The sequence below is a fragment of the Pectinophora gossypiella genome, chromosome 5 (assembly GCF_024362695.1).
Source record: "Pectinophora gossypiella chromosome 5, ilPecGoss1.1, whole genome shotgun sequence".
In the NCBI taxonomy this organism is placed as follows: Eukaryota; Metazoa; Arthropoda; class Insecta; order Lepidoptera; family Gelechiidae; genus Pectinophora; species Pectinophora gossypiella.
The window spans coordinates 5,567,153-5,588,489 of NC_065408.1; the positions used below are offsets into that span (position 1 = coordinate 5,567,153).

Sequence of the window (21,337 nt, forward strand, 5' to 3'; positions counted from 1 at the left end):
TGGCATTAGAGACCCCAAATACCTTGGTTCTTGTAACTCGTCCAAAACTGGAATGGAAGGACCAGGCCTTATTAAATAAAATTGAATAAGCCAGCCAAAGCTATATTATTGCCGCTGCGAGTCCGCATACTTCCGATATTTAGAAGGAACCTACTGACATCTTAGCTTCGTTAACTTCTTTTCCAATATTTAAGAAATATGCAAGAAAGCCACTTCGAACGACTACAGCGTATTCGAGTTCAGTGAACTGACGGATGTTTCTCGCAATAGCACGGAAATAATATGTCTTAAAACCATAAATTAGATCAAATTGGACTTCTTTTGAATGACATCCAATTTCTTTTCGGTTTTTAGTGACACCATCAATTGGGTCATTTCAAGATAAATTATGAAATTTTAATTACTAAATAACAGACCTAAAAGTAACAAAAAACATTTTCTTGAGTTTCAGTTCTATGTATGGGGCCCCCAAAATTTATTGTTTTTTTCTATCATTGCGTAAAAATCTTAATGCGGTATACAGAGTACACATATTTATCAAGTTTTAACAGTATAGCTATTATAGTTTCGGAGAAAAGTGGCTGTGACATACGGACGGACGGACAGACATGACGAATCTATAAGGGTTCCTTTTTTTGCCATTAGGCTATGGAACCCTAAAAACTTAATACGTCACGTTATTCTCTGGCGTCAAAGTATGCTTTTTCGTACAAATTCCATAGTAATTTCGTGTTTTGGCGTTTAGTAGAAAGTGGAAACTAGCCTACTGTATTGTTTGATACCAAAGGTCCGTGTCGCTCTATGATTGATACTTGTTTATTAAATGTCTATTTGAGTAGGAAGAACCGGGATTACGGCAGAAGGTAAAAAAAGGAAATATATTATTATGTCAGATTTTCCAGCCACTTAGTTTCCTATAAGTATTATAGACTATAAAAGACTATAAGGACGGTTATAGAAACAGAAATATTTTATTGGGACCATGTGTTCGTATAAAATAATGTGGTGTTATAAAAATACAGATGTACTTAGTATTATAGTATCAACATGGATCCGGTAAGGGCACTGCAACTGGTAGAGAGGACTACATACTTAATTATTAGTCAGGGATAAAATTTATATTTATCATACTTACGCGGGCAGTCTGTCTTACTCGCACTTATGCTCTAAGAACACATATATTATATTGAGATTTTTGTATCGTGTGCCCGGGGTATGAGTGGCATGGATTGACCTATAATATAGGTATTTGAGACATATTCTCGGTCCATTTGTCCCACTTTCCCGGTTCTGTGTGCAAGAAGCTTAAGATAAATGTTATCGAGTTATAAATTAATTTAAAACTAATAATCATAAGTACAAAGTCCAATTTACAATAAAAACATTTAATTTAATAAAACAGTAGTATATAAACATTTTTACTAACTCAAACAAGTCATATAACATAGAGCTTAATAAAATTATTGAGATTATGCTGAAAATCCTTGTGATGAACATGTTATAGAGATTTATATTATTTAAAAACGTCATCATCTCCCTAGCATTATCCCGTTTCTCACAGGGTCCGCTTACCCAACCTGAAGACTAAAACGATTATTTAAATACATGTCAGAATAATAAATATAAAATTACAGTGACGTCACTTGGATTAGGAAATGTCAAACAGTGTCAAAGGTTGCTAGTTTTCTCCGCTAGGCTTATTTTATACGTACTTATGGCGCTACTGTCAATTTTATATTCTAGAATAAACGGGAAAGTTAAAATTTAATGATACCGTGAAAATCTGAGTGAAACGAAACCCATGAAACATTATAACTTTATATACACTTTACAAAATAAAACAACATTTGAAATATTAAAGTACTTACATACGAAAAATATACCCTTATTTAACATTATGTGCGACTGTTTATTTAATAAAAACAACTATTTAAAACTCATTCTTAAAATAAAATAATGTTGATCAGATCACTCAGTATAATTTCGTAAATTATTTTATTTTATTATCATAAATCGAGGTAAGCAATTAATTGTACTATTGTAATAATATATTCTTAATTAAAATAAAAAAAATGTACTACGTACGGCATTATACATTTTGTGCATACTCTTATAATATTCTTGGAGAAAAAAATAAAATTATGGAAGATTTATTTATTATACTATGTGAAAATATTCTTAAATTGATAATATTTTTTTTAATAAATTTTGACTATTTTGTTACTTATATTACTTATACAAATTCAGATTAATAATAAAAAAATCTATTTATTACATATTATCAGTCTAATCAATGTAATAAAGACACAATATTTATAATATATAACTTTATTTACAATAAATGACCAGAAAGAGAGAGAGCAATAATGATGCAATTGGCACGAAATAATCCTGTCTGTCAAAATTGTTTTTTTTTTATTACTTCTAATAAAGACTCGACCGGCTTCGCCTTGGTGACATTTCTACCGATTCACTCATTCAAAATTTGCAAATTGGTGTAATAAAGGACCTTCTAGGCTACCTTCCTCGAAGAAAAAATACATGGCGTTGTACAGATTTAGCCCAAACAGACATAGGACAGATTTTCTTTAATATTAATATATTGATTTTTTATTTAAAGCATATCGAAAGAAGATATTCAAAGGTAAACATAATGGTAGAAATATCGATGTTTGTGGCTTTTGTTATAATTTTGAGAGAGAAGATATTTCGTCTTCGATTTCATGCCTTGAAAATCGACCGAAAGTTTAATAGTATATTTTATGCTCCATTCTCTATAACTACTTCATTACGTCAGTAGGCAAGTGTATCTTTGAGCGAATGTTATCATATTATTTGACTGAAAATATTTAAATGTCGTTACTTGTAAATGCCTATTATTTTATATGGAGTATACTAGCCGTCGATCTCACAATAGTAAAAAAAGTAGAACCTAAAATCCGAAGTCGAACTTGCAACTTACTTCGATTTGTAATATCACTTTTATCAAAGTGAAGCCGAAAGAGTGCACGGGTTTTTGTTACAGTAATTATCTAAAAAGCAATATTCCAATTTGACATTAGCGCATATAAAAGTGCGCAATGTCAACATATATCAAATAGCAATAATGCTTTTTTTATGTGAATTGCTTTAATGTGGCCTATTTAACCCCATAGATTACAAACTAATTCAAATGTCACCTTATATATTCGGTGCTCATATTTATAATTCAGAAATCCTTTATATATGAGATAGTTTCATGTTGCTGCCACGGTCGCCAGTGGCGCTAGCAGCGCAATCGAGTTTACTAATTTACTTTCAGTACGAATTCATAGCCAAGTTGTTCATTACAGAATTGCACTGCTGTTGTCTTTTTACTATGACCGTTGGTAACTATGTATGTATAGAATAAATTTAATTTAGCCTCGTAGCTGCCTACGTACCTCGGTAGTCTAAAAGTCTAATATGGCCGGCTTGGTGTCTCTGGCACATTTGATGAGGGAGTACATCAACTTGACGAACCCTGTGTCTTTAGGCTTCTCCAGGCCGCGGAGGAGTCTGTTCTTCATCACTGCCACGAACTCACGGTTGCTGAGCTGGCCGTCCACTGTACAACAAAAAAAAAATGATTTAGGTCTTTTATATACGAATCTTCTCTCGTGTCAATGACCTCATCAATCCTGGTGTCAGGGTTATTATTATGTCATAGGCCCCTGACATGGCTCATGTAACGACTACACACTAACTTAGGTACCAATGGGCCTTTCAATAAAATATGGTGAAGGCTTCGTTCACGAACACGCAATGTGATGTAATAGCCTCTTGTGTCTTTGAGAAGCCTCTGAGAAAGCTGGTACTTACTGTTCTCATCAAATATAGTGAAAGCGACGTTGAAGACGTGCGGGTCCAGGTCGACTCGGGCCACACGTCGCCACATGCACCTTCGGTTGGTTCACGGATACGCCAGCAATGTGGCATCTTGTGTCTTAGCTAGCCCTTTGAGAAGTTCGTACTTACTGTTCTCATCAAATATAGTGAAGACGACGTTGATGACGTGCGGATCCAGGTCGACATGGGCCACGGTGCGGGCCACGTGTCGCAACGTCGGTTGGTCTATCGACGCGCCGGCAATGTGGTAGAATGTTAATGCTGTGTCCACGTCATTGATATTGTTCAGCAGGTGGAAGAATTTGAGGTAGTCGTCTTTTGTTATGCCTTTGCCGTGGTCTCTGAATCTGTAATGAGTATGTTGGTATATAAAATGAAATATCACATTTTCAGACACTGGTCCGGATTAAAAAAATTGTGGATTTATGTATTCACCAATCCGTTAAAGAAATTCAAAAACGATAAATGTCTTCTTCGATTTTTCGTTGAATTGTTTCCAAAAAAGATCAAGACAGATTTTAGTTTGCTTAAACGAATTGGTCATTTCGGTTCGTAAGTCTACCATTTTTCAGATCCGGAGTCCGGACTAATGCAATGTGGCATAAAGGGTTTTCAGATCAATGTGGCATAAAGGGAAGTCCATACACCCGCGTACTTGGCGTACTTACTGCCTTTTATTTTTTATTTATAAGTTCGCGTTACGCATTTAATATCACTTGTGTGTAAGTGAAAGTGACGATGTGGCCAAAGGTGCGATTATACCACATCATCAGCCACGCTCTTGTCGGTGTAGCATTCTCCAGTCTAGTCTATCAAAAGCAAATTCCTTCACTTCCTTATAAGACACGACGTACGCCTTCTCTTTGATCTGTTCCATGTAAGCTCTCCTCTTCTCCTTTCTCTCTACCACATATACCACACCACATACCACAGGACACACAAATTTGGTTATAGCAATAATTTTAAAGAATAAACTTACGCTTTCTTCACACGTTTGAGCATCCTCGATTTTTTCTTGGCAGGGTAGCCAGCGTACGCCAACAAGAGCTCAGCGAAATCTGCTTCGGTGATGCGGCCATTTTCGTCTGGAAATAACATTTAGGAACAATTAATCCATATTACGATGCCAATGTTGCATTCCATGGCGGTGTCAAGTTAACTCGCAAGAGTAGTCATTATCATTAATTTAAGAGCTACGCTCTTGTGGGTGTAGCATTATCCATTCTTGTCTACTTCCTTATAAGAGTTATAAGATACGACTTTCACCTTCTCTTTAATTTGTTCCATGTAAGCTCTAAGAAGAGGAAGAGTAGTCAAATGCAAAAATAGATACCTGGTTGTTTTCTTTGGAACTCCAAGGACAAAATTTCCTTCTGCAACTGTTGTTGGAAGTCCAAGAATTTCTCAATTGTTAACTTTTGATTCAGTTTGGGTCCGAAGAAGTATGTCGTGAGAGCCGAATTGATACCCTGAAATATTAACAAAATATCTGTAGTCGCGCTTCTACCGCCTGACGAGAGTCATCGTGAATCGTCACGATAGCGTATCGACGCTAACTGACGCCTTTACTGAAAAGTAGGAGAGACGTCACATCACGCTTAAAATGTTCGTGTACGTCAGTAATAGTTGCCCTTGGAAATATTGCCAGGGTTGTCAGTAGTGGTTGACCTTGAAAGTATTGACAGGGTTGTCAGTAGTGGTTGACCTTGAAAGTGTTGCCAGGGTTGTCAGTAGTAACTGACCTTAAAAGTGTTGCCAGTGTTGGCGTGGTCACGGTGCCGGGAGCCGATGCTGCTCTGCTGCCGGATCAGCGCGGCCACCTTCTCGAACTCTTCGCAGTCCACGTCCCCGTCGCCGTTCAGATCGAACATACGGAACGCGATCTCGAAGTGGCGACGAGATGCTACAATTATCAACAACTCTTTTAATACAATATCATCATCATCATCATCAATAGCCTATATACGTCCCACTGCTGGGCACAGGCCTCCCCTCAATCAACCGGAGGGGGTATGCTATACTCCACCACGCTGCTCCAATGCGGGTTGGTGGAGGTGTTTTTACGGCTAATAGCCGGTACCAACGGCTTAACGTGCCCTCCGAAGCACGGAAGCATCTTACTTTTTCGGACAATCAGGTGATTCAAGCCTAAAAAGTCCTTACCAAACAAAGGACAGTCTCACAAAGTGATTTCGACAATGTCCCCATCGGGAATCGAACCCGGACCTCCAGATCGTGAGCCTAACGCTCTAACCACTAGACCACGGAGGCTGTATACATATATAAAGTGACAATATATACATATTATAAAGTCATATCCGTAATAACTAACGCGGTGGGTACAGCCACAATATTCGTTCCAAGATGGATATGATGAAACACATTGTGAAAGGTTCTCTACTGCTAAGACTACTGCAAGCCCTGATACGAATCCACACTATCACCTGTGTGACAAACCAGCAAAAACACTAGTCTAAATGAACCAGTGGCGTGCATAGATGCACTACGGGTATTAGAATACCTTAGGCATTAAAGTACTGCCTACCCTAGAATGAAATGTGTAACGAAAAATTCATCGCGTTGATGGCAAGAAATTGTGGCGTTCTGGAACGCACGCCTTATTTAATAGTTTAATTATTAAATAATACAATTATTATGTTCATTGCGTTTCGCTACTGGTTTGTGAACGAATATTATACTTCTGGCAACACTGTTGTTGCCGGGGAATAAAATCTCACGGAAAGTTTGGTAGATAATTTAACTCTAAATACTATTGCGCCTAACAATTTATATTAATATTCAATACTTTGCTGCTGCTGACCGGAGAGGGAATAAATTAGAAATAATAGAAAATCGATTATGTCCGACTGAAAAGAGAAACAGAGTGACTAAGTATCATAACTGTTTTACGTAATATTTTATCAACGTATTATTTGTATTTAAACAGTTATGTTACTTAGTAATACAAAGTTTTATAGTGACTCTGTTTTATAAATCATACCCAAAGATTTGCTAAATATTTTATTCAGTGCTGTGCCCTGTTTATCAAAACTTACAAGCCCTGTATTATAAGAATTTTTCTTGTAAAAAATTAAACAAAATTAAAAATTTTGAAAAAACCCATGACGGTATAAATCTCATCGAAAAAGAATAAAATAACTCAAAACCCCCGACTTAACCCAATTATTATGGAACGAAATATTATAATAGACTTAAAAATACTTTCCAAAAAAGAGTTGATATCGAGAAATCGGTAATAGATATACTTAAGTACCTAAACAATGAATATGGATGTTTACAGTTTTTTCCTAACGTGTCTGTTTCTCGAAGATATACTTTAATGTTGCGATAATAATTTTACCATAATACATAACCGAGGAATATCCGCCGGGGGCTGCTTTTCTATATCAAATTTCAACAAACGGCCTCCGTGGTCCAGTGGTTGAGCGTTGTGCTCACGATCCGGAGGTCCCGGGTTCCAATCCCGGTGGGGACAAATCACAAAAATCACTTTGTGATCCCTAGTTTGGTTAGGACATTACAGGCTGATCACCTGATTGTCCAAAAAGTAAGATGATCCGTGCTTCGGAAGGCACGTTAAGCCGTTGGTCCCGGTTACTACATACATACATACATAAACTCACGCCTATTTCCCACCGGGGTAAGCAGAGACTATAGAATTCCATTCCCGGTTACTACTTACTGATGTAAGTACGTAGTCGTCACATGAGTCATGTCAGGGGCCTATGGCGGCTCAATAATAACCCTGACACCAGGGTTGATGCGGTTGGTAATCCACCTCACCACAACCCACACGATAGAAGATTTCAACAAAAAATTAATCATACTCATAAGTGTATTTTATGTCGTCGTTAAACATCTACAATTCTTCAATAATTGTATTCACGTACTTTGCACAAACGCACACACAAACATCTCTCACCCTAAACGCATATACCTGCTCCGTTCCGTCGTGGGTAAAAATTGTCATTATTACAATTATATGTTTATTAAAACTACACATGTAAATTACATGTTACAAGTGTCATTATTTATTTTCAGAAGTATATTTTACAATCACTGTATTGTTTTGATAAATGTAATTTACTCGTATTTGTGAGTAACTTGTAGATTGTGAACGTGTAGACTTGTTTTATCGAAATTGATAAGTTTGTTTTTTTCCCTAACATGCGTGCCACGTGATTTTGTTTGTATTTCGACAGAACGACATGACTTATTTGGGTTCACACTTTAACACCAATTGACAACACGACATAATTATATCGTCAGAATCGATAAAATGACCGTGACAAAATTTTATCACATTGCGCAAGTTAGCCCTACATATCATTGAAACGTCAACGTTTAATGATAATTCAATCAACGTTTAATATAGGTGGTGTCGAACACATTAAGAAATGATCAACTCTAAGATCTGGCCACGACATGCATACAAATTCGATCATTACAAAAAGCTGTATGTGTACTAAGCGTTATTGTTCAACAAGTGTTTTTATACTTAAGATATTATAACCGTATAGGTTAGTAATTCATAGTGCCAAAGCTGGCTAGCTGCCGAGTCTCGATCGAGTCCAATTGCCATTGAGCGGGAATTCTCAACGGGCGGGACGGGTACAGTCTACAGCGGGAGGGATCAGAAAATCATTACATTCGCTCATGCTCTGTGCGGCCGTCGGATGCTGCGTGAGCATCCCATAACCAACCACCTCCTTCCCAATACATACACGTCTCAACCCACCATTGGTATTGCTAAATTCACACGTTAAAACAGCTGTAAATGTAGCTACATTATATTGCCATTTTAATCATTAAAATTTCAATTAAAAGTGTAATTAAAGAATCGTAAACCCCATGACGAGGCAAAATGAGATTTTTATGCAGACTCAGATGGAGGACATTGATATTTTATTTGAAAATTACGATGTTTCTGTTTTGGGTGTCGCTTTATATAGCGGTGTTGCGAGTCATCAAGATGGCATACTCGCCGGTCGTGAAGGACTACCCAGCACCTGACAATTACACATTGCTGTCGGTAAATATGAGAATCGATTGCCCTATTCAAGTGTTAGTTAGTTAGAAAGCGTGAGTAAACATATTTATTTTATTTATTTTTTTATCAAAGCTTGAGGCATTCTTTGTGGTTATGCTAGCCTCATAGTTTACAGCGTTTAATGATCAAATGATGTAAGATGATGGCCTTCCAATAGATCAATACTACAACACTACACCATGTCGTTCAGGGGTTGTTATTCCTAAGAAACACAGTACAGTCATGAGCAATATCATGTACCCACTTTAGAACCCTGTCGCACTATCATATTTGACATTTAATGTGACTTACGGTTTAATATGTCAAAAAACTTAATGTGACATGATTTCAAAATATATTATACATATTAGTACTCGTGACCGTCCACCAAAAACTAATGCAGGTCTATTTGCGAACGAGTCCTTTGTCTACTAAACCATATTTATATACATTCATAAGTATATGAGTTAGTGTCAGATAACGTACCTACTAAACATAATAACTATTAGCCTAATCTGTACTAATAATTGATGATATTTTAGACAATTAACTTACTTATCCAGTTTAAAAGATAAGCATCAGTTTGGCCGAAAAAGAAACAACATAATGATTAAACAACATAATCTTCTTTCACCCTAAGGTTGCCTGGCAGAAATTGCTGTTTAGCAATAAGGCCGCCTATTGTGCTTATGTTTTATTCGTATGTTTATGTCCTTTGTATATGTTGTTGTGCAATAAAGTATTATTGATTGATTGATTAAGTAAGGCTGTTTTGCATCAGCCGAGGTTCGCGCCTAACTGGGCACCCTCAGGCCTGTTGTCTTAAATTGTGTACCGGGTGAGAGGCCTCAGCGCTCACCGTTTTTCCGGCCAAGTAGTTAATGCCAATGGATTGTTCACAAAATCTAGTATAGTTGTATTGATTTGGAGTAGTGTTAGTGATAGGTACAAGTTGTTTTGCGTATAATCAAGGTATTTCAATTTACGTTTCTCATATTACCAGATCCCAATAATAGGCGAGGATATGGGAAACGAAGAGGTGTTCGACATACATTCAGATAAGAATACGTCACTAGAGCTGGAGCAGCGAGTCACTGTCGCACAAAACGTGTGCCAGCACTACAGGTTAAATCACTATTATGACGTTAGTTTATTTTTTAAATCATAATAAATTATATCGCACATAAAATCCGATAGTGTGTTAACTCGAAAATTTGTGTTTTAAGTAATGATGTACAAAGTACAAAAAGATAAACAATATTTACGTAGTAATGACAACTGTAATATTTTTGGGAGGGAGGGGTCCCTGAAGGCGGCGAACAGCGATACGAATGGATCCCTGGAAATGAGCAGCCATTGCAATGCCGTTGCAGGGCAATGGCCTCCTTCTTTCAGTACTTCGCGGAAACTTCTTTTGTGCCAGCATCATCGACAATTGTATGGTTTTCGATAAAAAATATTGTCATATCCAGCCGGGTGTGCATGACAACCGCGCCGCGTGCGGCGTGAATATATTGAGCGCTTCGACCAATAAACGATACGAATGCTATTTCGACCAATAGACGTCAAACGGCTATTGATCGAAGGTTTCGATATAATTCGCGCCGCACTCGGGGCCGTTGCCGTGCAGAGCCTACAGCTGCAATCATCAGTATTAAACGTATTATTTTAACGAAAAATAGAAATAAAATATATCCTTTGGATAATGATTTGCTTTAAGGCCAAGCGCGTGCTGACGCTAGCGTGAATGAAGTAACGATCTTCAACTATTCTAACAATCAATTTATTTTTAACCCCCCCACACAACGCAAAGAGGTGGGGTGTTATACAGCCATCCTCGCCGTGTCAATAAATATTCGTAAATATTTCTAAAGCAAAATTTTGCACTCTTTAGACGGGGTTTTCTTTTTCAATTTTAATTTATCTTCTAAGAATCTATCAATCATACTAACAAACTGTTTAAAGAAACTATATTCTTGATTTAATACAGTATTCGTTGGATTTCATGTGCGATATGTGATCCGCATACGAGTAGTAACGCCTAATACTATATTTTGTATCTTTGTGTTGAATAAACATTTATTTCTTCACAAGGTTGGTGTGATAGTGGTGTTATTTTATTAATTTGTGTTTAGTACATAAACGCACGCCTATTTACCGCTGGGGTAAGCAGAGCCCATGGAATTCCATTTGCTTCCATCCTGACACACTTCTCCGGCATCCTTCACATTCATCTATCGTTTCATACATGCACACTAATTCAGAGTAGATCGTACTAAACCTTTTCTAAAGACATCCCCAATTTGACCAATGAACGTCCTTCTAGAGCTACCTCTGCCAGCCCTACCAACAAACTTCGCCTTATATACCGCTTTTGTTATATTATTTGTGTTTTGTCGCTCGAAATTCAAAATGTATTTAAATATACTCTTTTTTACTTCAGTCTGACTTCCCAGTCCATCAATAGCAAGGAGTTCTACGTCGACCATGAGCACCACCTGGTGTGGTGTAACATCTTCAAAGCCGGCAGCTCGTATTGGCTATACAAGTTCAACATTCTCGGTGAGAAACTGTTCTTTTAACCTTTATGCTTATCGTTTCGTTTTTGGGCAAAGTGAAGAAGTCAAGAATTGTCTTTACCAATGTATAACGCTAATAGTCTCACATAAAGAACGTTATTGGCGAGTTGTGCGTCGGGGATAGTACCTCTTTTTGCGTTTCGTCAGGTACGTAGTAACTATTACCTAATCTTCTTTTTATCGTGTGGGTTGTGAGGTGGAATACCAGCCTCATCAACCCTGGTGTCAAGGTTATGATTGAGCCGCCAAAGGCCCCTGACATGGCTCATCTAACGATTACTCACTTACACCATTAAATAATAACCGGGACCAACGGGTTAACGTGCCTTCCGTTACACGGATCATATTACTTTCGGACAATCAGGTGATCAGCTTGTAATGTCCTAACCAAACTAGGGATCACAAAGTGATTTTTTGGGATATGTTCCCACCGGGATTCGAAGCCGGGGCCTCCGGGTCGTGAGTCCAATGCTCAACCACTGGACCACAGTAGGCGTTACCCAATGTATGGTTGCATTGCGAGTTAAAAGGAATTCTTTGGTGTTAGAAAAGTTGATGATACCTTGTTTCATTCACGTTTGCTATTGTCAAAAGTATTAATTTTATTTCTATTTTTCTTCTTTTAAACTGTGATATAATTGATTGTTGAATAACACAATAATGTTGCATGTTGTTGCAGCTGGATATGACAAGAAATTCTTATCGAAAACCAGACAGTTACCTTTGATGCTGGCGCGGAAGAAGTTTCCCCGTCCTAGCGAGGAAGAACTGAAAGATGCCATTGCCGACCCCGGGGTCACCTCCCTGCTCATTGTCAGAGACCCATTCGTACGGCTGCTTTCCGCCTTCAGGGACAAACTCGAGAACAACACAAGACCACTCTACAGGAACCTCGCCAAGCGCATTATCAAGGAACACAGACAGCAAGCGACTGAAATATTCGGACCAATAAAAAGTCGCGGTCCCACATTTTATGAATTTGTAGCGTACCTGATTAAGAAAAATAAGGAGAAAGATTATTCGTTCGATGAGCATTGGTCGCCGTACTATCAATTTTGTTCCCCATGCGCTGTTAATTTCACTGTGATCGCCAAAGTCGAGACTTTGGCAAGAGACTCGGCCTTTCTTATTAGAGATCTTGGTCTAGAACATGTTCTAGGTAAAACTGTAAAAGACCGAAGGATACGCGATCGTATAGTGAACAAATCCCGAGACGGGAAGAACACTACTACATTGTTAAAAGGTTATTTTAAACAACTAGACCAAGATATGCTAAGCGATTTGTTAAGAATATATGGCATAGACTTTGAAATGTTCGGATATGATACTAAAATTTATAGAAGTTATGTTAGAGATTAAAGAGTTTATTTATTTTATAATGCTGTGTGGTTTTATTACTGTAGGTTGCTAAACATTGGTCTATTTGGAGTGTATATCAAATAGTATTAATTAAATACATATAAGACAGTAAAATACCGAAGTATGTGCGATCGTATGGTGAATGAATCTCGAGACGGGAAGAACACTACTACATTATTAAGAGGTTATTTTAAACAACTAGATCAAGATATTCTTAGTGATTTGTTAACAATATAATTATAGTAGACTTTGAAATGTTCGGATTTGAGACCAAAGAAATAACCTTTTAAAAATGTATTAGTATTCTTCCCGTCTCGGGATTTGTTCATTATACGATCGCGTATCGTTCGGTCTTTTATGCTAAATAATATACTACAAAGGGTTGTTGAATCCTTAATTCTTTGTAGAACCTCCCTTAGCGATTGTGAGTCTATTTGTTTATAGTATGTAGTGTGTGTAGTAAGATGATCCGTGCTTCGGAAGGCACGTTACGCCGTTGGTCCCGGTTACTATTTACTGATGTAAGTGAGTAATCGTTACATGAGCCACGTCAGGGGTCTTTGGCGGCTCGATCATAACCCTGACACCAGGGTTGATGAGGCTGGTATTCCACCTCACAACCCACACGATAAGAAGATAGTATGTCAGTCCACTGACCCTACATAATGTAACATAATATGGGTACTCACTTGACAGCACGGTGAGCAGGAAGATGTAGTCGCTAAACGTGATGAGTCCAGAAGAGCCGAGCTTGTAAAATATAGAGTCTTCGTCTAGATCCAAATTGAGGCGTTGGCTGATACTCTGCACGAAAGAGTCGAGTTTTAATCAAGTGGATGCGAAACTATGCAACCTACATGACCTCTGAACTAAGTTTAATGTCACTATTGAAATGAAATGACCGAACTATAAATAAAGAGTTATTTTTCTAACTATAGTTACCTTACAAGCTATAGCCAGCGCACACTCCAGTTTCGATCAGTTAACGGATTGGACGAAAAGGCGCGTCACAAAATTATATTTCTAATCCATTTACATAGACATTGGTGCTGATTCCTGTACATACCGTCTAATTGTATTTTAAGTTATACCTGTCATTTTCTTATCCGCCGAAAAAGAAAGGGACGGGTAATCGACAGGCATATATTTAGCCCTTTCACGGGCAGAGACCACGGGTCGTTGATGGTTCATAATAGATAGTATGAACCTTGGAATCGGAACGTCATTAGATGTTTTGTCCTTGAAAGTGTTAAGCAACACACGTCAATTTCAATCAGAAATTTAAAAAACCTATCCTAAATTTTATATTGGCCAATAACCCGACAGAATGAAGTTGACAGCATACGACAAACGGGTTGCATATGGGCGAGATGCCTATATTATTCGCCCGGGTTATTCATTCATTTTAATATTAACAGTTGTCAGACATCCGTCCCTTTCCTTTTCGGCGGATAAGAAAATGACAGGTATAACTTGAAATAAAATTAGGATGTGTCTGCAGGAATCGGGTCCAATAAACTATTTCACAAAACGGATATCCTTTGCCGTGACGTGTCAAGAACCTTTCGCAGATAGCTTGATCACAATTAGTAAAGATAAGTCAACTATCGATCTATCAGTTTGCGCTGGCTCTTAAAATGTAGGTAGACTATAATGTATAAAAAAAAACAGGTAAGTGGCCATACTGAAAGATGAAACGAAGTAGGAGACGAAGTGCGAATAACTTATTCTAAAACTCAAATCGACATGACCTTTCAAAATCTACCAGGATACAAAAACTTGACTCTAGGAATTCATGCGGTGAAAACTGAAAAAAAATTCAAGTGAAATGTATACGGGCATTAGAAGAGTGTTTGCCAGTGTGACTAAAGAGTTAAGCTGGTTATAGGCAACACATATTGAGGGACATGTATTGTTATACAGAACGTATTTACACTATCTGATAATTAGTGCTCTATATTTACGAGACTTTTTTACCTCTTTAAGGAAGAGCTTGCAATGTATACTTTTTCCCTGCGTACTAACTTAAAAGCTACTCCGTTAAATATAAACAGGACAGAAAGACAGTAGGTATATAGCCTAGTGCGAAAGAGATGTAAGTACCTATCAAGAAAAAGTTGTTGTGACAGCTGTCAAATAAACCGAGCTACATTTAACGGAGTATGTATATACATAGGTACATATATCTCACTCCTCCCCTCCCCTCCTTTGCCGCTAATCATTTTGTTGCCTAATCATTACCCAACTTAATACTTTGCCACGTAACTGCAAGTAATCAAGCATAATATGGTCTAGCTACAAGAAACGATGAAGGATCAAAATGGTAAACTCCTGAAGTAGCGTGGTGTTGATCCAATATCTTATAAGATGAAACGGGCCACGGCAAGGGAAAGAAATATGTGCATAACAAAAACTGCGTAATAGTTACAAAATTGAGGAATAAGAAGAGGAAAGGACAGTACCTCACCGATGTTCTGAAAAGATAAGAAAGTGTGTGAGTGGCAAGGAAGGTGCCGGTGCGAGACAGAGAAGACAAAAATAGTGTTCCATAAACAATTGGAAACGGCCTAATTGTAAAATTAGTTATTCAGGTAACGGTTGATATGTGAACAGGTGAATTGCACAAGTGTTGGATAGTAACATTGCAATATTCACGTGCTCTTAAAAGAAAATATTATACTAATCAATATTTTTAAGTACCTACTTAAGTATATAGTAATAAACAAGTTTGAATTTGAATTAAAATTAACCAAGTTGTGATGGTAAAAGTCCGAATTGTTCTTCAATGAGAGACTTTCCTCAAAAACAATATAGATGGCACTGTACAGATTTTCCTAATATTTTATCTTTGTTTTTGGGTATAAATGATGACCATTTTTATTACACCCAGGCATTTAGACAATTACATTTTTCTTATCAAAATAGTAAGAAGCAATAAAGCTAGCAACATAATGAGACGAGAAAATGAGGCGACAAACAAGTAATGAGAAAATAGGTAATTATCACGTTATAGCTGTACAACGCCATCTATATTGTTTTTGGTGAACGTAGCCCGGAAAGTCCCTCATGGTTGTTAATTTCGGTTTTTTTACCGGTAGATACCTGGTTAATCTTAGGTTTTACCACTAAATAGGTAAAAAGTCCGAAAAGCCAACTTAAATCGGTAAATCTTAAGCGCTTTTACAGTAACATAATCTAAATCATGAAATCTAATGCCATCGAAACGACAAGAAGTAACATAATTACATCGGTACACGACACTAGAAACAGACCGCTCCGCTGTCAAATGTTCCCAAGGGCTTTTCGGCGGGAAACGGGAACGGGACAGTTGCTTTCTTCATTGAGTAATCTAAATAATTAATACGAAGTGGTGTTTTGTGGTTAATGATCGCATTAAGTTAGTCGGAAGACATTCGCGAGTGTTATTATATTGGAGTATTCAATAAACAAAGTGTATCTGTCTATTTTCGCTTCGTGCCGGGAAGCCGCTTCATAACTCAAAAGTTTATGCGGACTTTTGAGTTAATTCGTTTGGGGTTCGGAGTAGGAGTCTACTCCGAGGGTGGGGGCTTAGGTTTCATCATCATCACCTTTCATCATTTCATTAATCATCAAGAAAAAAAATACGTCAGACATGGCTGTATGGGCATAGTTCCCTTTGCCTTACCCTTCGGGGAAAACCAAAACAAAAACAAAAATTCCCAAGGGCTGGGCACCGTTAATTAAATAGGTAGTGTTAGATAGAAAAGATTCGATCGACCGAATATCGACTAATAGTCACTGTACTAATGAACGTCACAACACTAGCTTACGTACTTTGACTGATCAAATTTTTACCGCGCATTGAGACGTTTATAAAATGTTGTGAATATTGAAATATAATCAATTGTACTAAACTGGTCGTGATGTTCATTAATATCTAATTAAATTAAAAAAGTTAACTTCGTAAAAGTGAAAGTAGGTAAGCAAAGATTTACAGTAAGTTAATCGTTAGTTCGTAATAGAAATTGCATTTTATGTGTCGTTGCGTTATGTAGTAATTTTGTTACATTTTATTTCAATTTGGTATCTACCTAGTTTTTTAGCGGGAAACGGGAACGGGACAGTTGCTTTCTTCATTGAATAATCTAAATAATTAATACGAAGTGGTGTTTTGTGGTTAATGATAGCATTAAGTTAGTCGGAAGACATTCGCGAGTGTTATTACATTGGAGTATTCAATAAACAAAGTGTATCTGCCTATTTTCGCTTCGTGCTAGGAAGCCGCTTCATAGCTCAAAAGTTTATGCGGACTTTTGAGTTAATTCGTTTGGGGTTCGGAGTAGGAGTCTACTCCGAGGGTGGGGGCTTAGGTTTCATCATCATCATTCATCACCTTTCACCATTTCATTAATCATCAAGAAAAAAAAATACGTCAGACATGGCTGTATGGGCATAGTTCCCTTTGCCTTACCCTTCGGGGAAAACCAAACCAAAAAAAAAAAAAAATGGTATCTACCTACTTTAAGAAAGAGTGTTTCATTAAAGTTTGTATTGTATAATATTCCGGTTAATGATGGACATTCCACTTTACGCTCCTCAAAAAAACAAAAATAGATGGCGCTGTACAGATTTGCCTAACTTTTAATCTAATTTCATGGATAACATGCATAAGCAACTTTTATGTTTTGTTGTAAGCATAACACATCTTTCACCCATTATTATTCTGATTAAAATAAAGTGAAGCACACAGTGGGTGGATACAGGCTGAGAAGATAGATAGATAGATATTAGTAACAACATAATTCTATATGTATTTGACCCAAATATCAAGCAACAGTTATATTTATATATGCCTCTGCTATTAGATTATATTTTTGAATAATTATGTGCCCGAGCAATGAGAAAATAGGTAATGATCACGTAAAATCTGAACAGCGCCATCTATATTCTTTTGGGGAACGTAGCCTGGAAAGTTGCTCATTATTTAATTTTAGTACTTTTCAAAATCTGTTTTCCGCAGCGCGGCGCAGTCCGTGGGTTATTCATTTATGTTTGAATTGTTCTCAAATTAAACTATAGTTTTGCCAATATTATATAAGCGTGTACAAACCCTATTTATTTTCAATTATTTATAAGATGCTTACCTTCGGATCGTATCTTCTGTACTGGTCTAACCCCAGCCCTGCAACATACATGAGAATTTTAATTGCGTGCACAAATAAAAAATAAATATACAACAAACCAATCAAAGTGTGGAGAGAACCATGCCATTATATTTAATTATCATGCGCAAAAGTGCTTAATCTGATATTTTATTAGTCAAACATGCGTTTAGATTATTATAAACGGTTAATAATCGTCTCTAATTGTCCACTGACTTGCAGTGTCTAAAGTGGCACCAAGTTGTCTTCTTCCCATGCCATGCATGTAGCGCAGGGCATTTATATTTTAAATATTATATCTATTTATTTAATTATTATATCTATTTTTGAATTATAACTTTCAAACATTAATTTATTTCATTTGTCCTCTTATTATAATTATCTTAAACATAGCTGGCAAGGGATACAGGTGTGGTGCTATGTTGTTATTATGTAGACCTTCGTATCAACCAGATGTCTTACGTTTTTTGGCTCTACACAAATGCAATGAATACACCAACACGCATATTAATAATGTGCTTCTAAACTATGCACGTAATAGTATAAAAGTAGGTATTTGATTGAAACACATACCTCATAAATCGTAGCATGATTACAATGATAGCAGACTAGAGATATAGAAGACTCTGAACACTCGTTACAAAAATCTCAGTCTTACAGTGTACGCCTAATGAATGAGTGCAAGTGAGACACAGTCCCCACGCACTCCCCTTTACTCCTTAGCGGCTTACAGCCATCTAAGACTAAAGTAAGACCCAGATGGGGTAAGGTATACACCCGATAGGAATTAGTGCGGGGTGGAGAATTACTCTACTGTGTACATAGTATTATTCTTTATTCTATGCATATTGTGTATACTTGTGCGTTAGTCTATTCTGTGGTCATTCTGATTATGCTACGATGACAAGGTATAGAATATTACCATCAGGTTGTTTGACACCAGGTGTCATGGAGCGAAGGAAGTCATCTGGAGTCATGAACACCTCATGTTGGTCGTGGTGTTGAGCCTGCAGTGTGGCGAAGTACCGAAATACCTTGTCTGGGGTTGAGTACTGGCGCATGCGGTTTTCATACTCGATGATCTATCCAGCAGCATCCAGTGGAAAAGCCACTTTGAGTGATTGTTAGTGAAGCAACATAAAGTTATTTTGAATTTGTATTCTTTTCGTTTAAGGCATTGTTAGTTATTATAAAGTTTTTTGTGTTAATATAAATGCTCTTGTTGTTAGAACAAATTCAAAATACCTCAGATATTTTTGTAACTTAGGAGTTGTATTTGGGTATCCATTTAAGTCTACCACTTAAATTCCATATTAATAGAATTTTTGATACAGAATATAAAAAGGACCATTCCCAGTGTAAAATTCCTGATCCCAAGACAAATCCGTCACCATAATTGAGAAAAGAAGTAGTGACAAAAAGCCAATGACACAAAAGCAAATTAATCAAAACTGAAAGAAATACCATCTGGTTGTTTCATGCCAGGTGTGATGGCCCGCAAAAAGTCATCGGGTGTCATGTAAACTTCGGTTGCATCTCCATATGTCAATTTGACAGTTGCAAAATAACGAAATATTTTGTCTGGGGTTGAATATGATCTCATACGGTTCTCATATTCAATGATCTGTGATGAATGGACGATTAGACCAAGTTGTATTAATAATAATCAAAAAAGAGTTTTTGCTTTGCTTATCAATCTAGAAATAAAGACCTGAATAAAACTATTTAGATGAAATACTTTAACTCATACCTTCCTATCTCTGAATCCAATTTTTTCTTTTCTATATCTTTTCTTTTTCGTATCTGATTCACTTTCAGAATCCGTTTCAGTAATTTCTTCAGCAGCAGTAATAGAGGGAAATAATTGGTATCTTAACCTGAAATGTAAATAAGAAATAATTCATTATTAAAAAGAATATATTTAATGCCAATCAAAGTTGTCTCCTTAACATGTTTCTAAATATAAATTTTAGACAAATAAACATTATTTAATCATTAGATACTGAATTATCACGTGTATGTCATGGACATAGATAAATATGGCAAGTTTGTAATAGTTTATTTAAATGCAGTAGGTATATTAAAAACATCTTTCGTTCTTTATTTATGTAGGTATTTGTGCGAAATTAGAAAGTGATTTATGTTACGCATTTCAATCCTATATTTACCCTTGACTTACCAGATTTTATAGGAAGCATAGGCTGAAGCACTTGCTAAAAGGGAGAACCATAAATATCTGTAGGAGTTCCTGCGTAGATTTTCGGCTTCATTATATTTCTTATCGCTACTGTAACTGCGTTGGAAGGCGACTGATTTATTAGCTGCAGTAGAAACGGCGAACTTGGACGGATCGCTAACATTCACAATATTTCGCACTGCAGCTATTCTTCTCGGTAACTTGAGCAGGCCGGCCATTTTGGCTGAATACTAATATAATTTATTCTAAGAATATTGGTGCATGGGAATATATTTTAGCTAAGGAAAGATATTTCGGGAACAGCACAAAATTCTCAATTTTCTTCCTGTTTCTCAATAACTTCAACATCAATCAGCTGTCAGCTGTCTAAACTAATATTTGTCAAAATCTCAAATGTGACATTCAAATTCCGATATTTTAATAGCAAATATTTGTATAATCTTCTTTATTTCTTCTCCAGTTAAAAAGTTCTTCATTTGCGTGTAATCTGCCTGCATAGAACTATCTACCTTCAGCACCAATGATATTCATACTAACGTAAGAAAATTAAAAAAATAATATTAAATGATTAACCTTCTTCGAAATATTTTTCATTTTTTTTCGTTTTAAACGTGTATTCGAACAATATTCGAACGTAACATAGACAAAGATGTTCTTTTCTAAAGAGATGTCATATTGACCTATAAAGTAACAGCTATTTTTAAAATAATAATATGCATTAAAAATCGGCCTGTGCCTTGCTAGGCACGTGTGACGTATAAAGGATTTTAATATATTTATGTTATGTTTGCTATATTTCCTCATCATCATTGGTCACAACATCTTTTGACCAATGATTGTAACATTGACTGTATAGCTGTCTCATTTTGTTGCAATTAACAATAAAAAAGTCGTTTTACTAAATATATAGTTAGTACCTTCAACTTCAATATTTTTTGCAACACAAGAAATCACACACAATAGTTTTTTGGTAAAACACAAGTAACGTATTAGGCTGATTAGCCCTTATTAAAACGCTAATGGTGATAATCTCAGGGGTGAAGGAAAACATAACATAACCTATGCTATATTGGGCTGATTTTACCTTCGCGGGTTGGAAGTTCAGACAGGTAGTCGCTTCTCTAAAAAACCGGACCTGTCA

At 36.6% G+C, this 21,337-nt stretch overlaps 2 protein-coding genes across 4 annotated transcripts; one reads left to right on the plus strand and one right to left on the minus strand.

Annotated features, from left to right (window-relative positions):
• Positions 1–1,369: 1,369 nt before the first annotated feature.
• LOC126366834 (calcium uptake protein 1 homolog, mitochondrial-like) lies at positions 1,370–20,612 on the minus strand. 2 transcript variants are annotated; one of them, XM_050010139.1, is made up of 10 exons: positions 20,179–20,612; positions 19,750–19,876; positions 18,922–19,081; positions 17,982–18,019; positions 13,545–13,659; positions 5,610–5,770; positions 5,201–5,336; positions 4,847–4,952; positions 3,997–4,214; positions 1,370–3,586 (listed from the first exon to the last, which is right to left on the minus strand). In XM_050010139.1, the coding sequence occupies exons 1-10, from the start codon at positions 20,412–20,414 to the stop codon at positions 3,432–3,434; spliced, it is 1,452 nt and encodes a 483-aa protein (XP_049866096.1). In that variant the 5' UTR covers positions 20,415–20,612; the 3' UTR covers positions 1,370–3,431. The 2 variants fall into 2 exon arrangements, with proteins under 2 accessions (XP_049866096.1, XP_049866095.1); XM_050010138.1 differs by lacking the exon at positions 18,922–19,081 and adding an exon at positions 19,464–19,623 and having other exon boundaries at positions 20,179–20,604.
• Positions 8,418–13,206, plus strand: LOC126366838 (carbohydrate sulfotransferase 11). 2 transcript variants are annotated; one of them, XM_050010167.1, is made up of 4 exons: positions 8,418–8,970; positions 9,921–10,042; positions 11,361–11,479; positions 12,176–13,206. In XM_050010167.1, the coding sequence occupies exons 2-4, from the start codon at positions 9,942–9,944 to the stop codon at positions 12,853–12,855; spliced, it is 900 nt and encodes a 299-aa protein (XP_049866124.1). In that variant the 5' UTR covers positions 8,418–8,970; positions 9,921–9,941; the 3' UTR covers positions 12,856–13,206. The 2 variants fall into 2 exon arrangements, with proteins under 2 accessions (XP_049866124.1, XP_049866123.1); XM_050010166.1 differs by having other exon boundaries at positions 8,418–8,920.
• Positions 20,613–21,337: the final 725 nt, after the last annotated feature.

What these genes read in the sequence shown, in the direction of transcription:
- LOC126366834 (XM_050010139.1), bottom strand. Translation starts at nt 20,414, where the DNA reads ATGGCCGGCCTGCTCAAGTTACCGAGAAGAATAGCTGCAGTGCGAAAT. An exon ending in CCTGCTCACCGTGCTGTCAA is followed by an intron (nt 5,771 to 13,544) that starts GTGAGTACCCAT and finishes TGATAATTGTAG; the next exon opens with CATCTCGTCGCCACTTCGAG. An exon ending in GTTCCAAAGAAAACAACCAG is followed by an intron (nt 4,953 to 5,200) that starts GTATCTATTTTT and finishes TGTTATTTCCAG; the next exon opens with ACGAAAATGGCCGCATCACC.
- LOC126366838 (XM_050010166.1), top strand. Translation starts at nt 8,753, where the DNA reads ATGAGATTTTTATGCAGACTCAGATGGAGGACATTGATATTTTATTTG. An exon ending in AACGTGTGCCAGCACTACAG is followed by an intron (nt 10,043 to 11,360) that starts GTTAAATCACTA and finishes TTTTTACTTCAG; the next exon opens with TCTGACTTCCCAGTCCATCA. An exon ending in ATACAAGTTCAACATTCTCG is followed by an intron (nt 11,480 to 12,175) that starts GTGAGAAACTGT and finishes ATGTTGTTGCAG; the next exon opens with CTGGATATGACAAGAAATTC.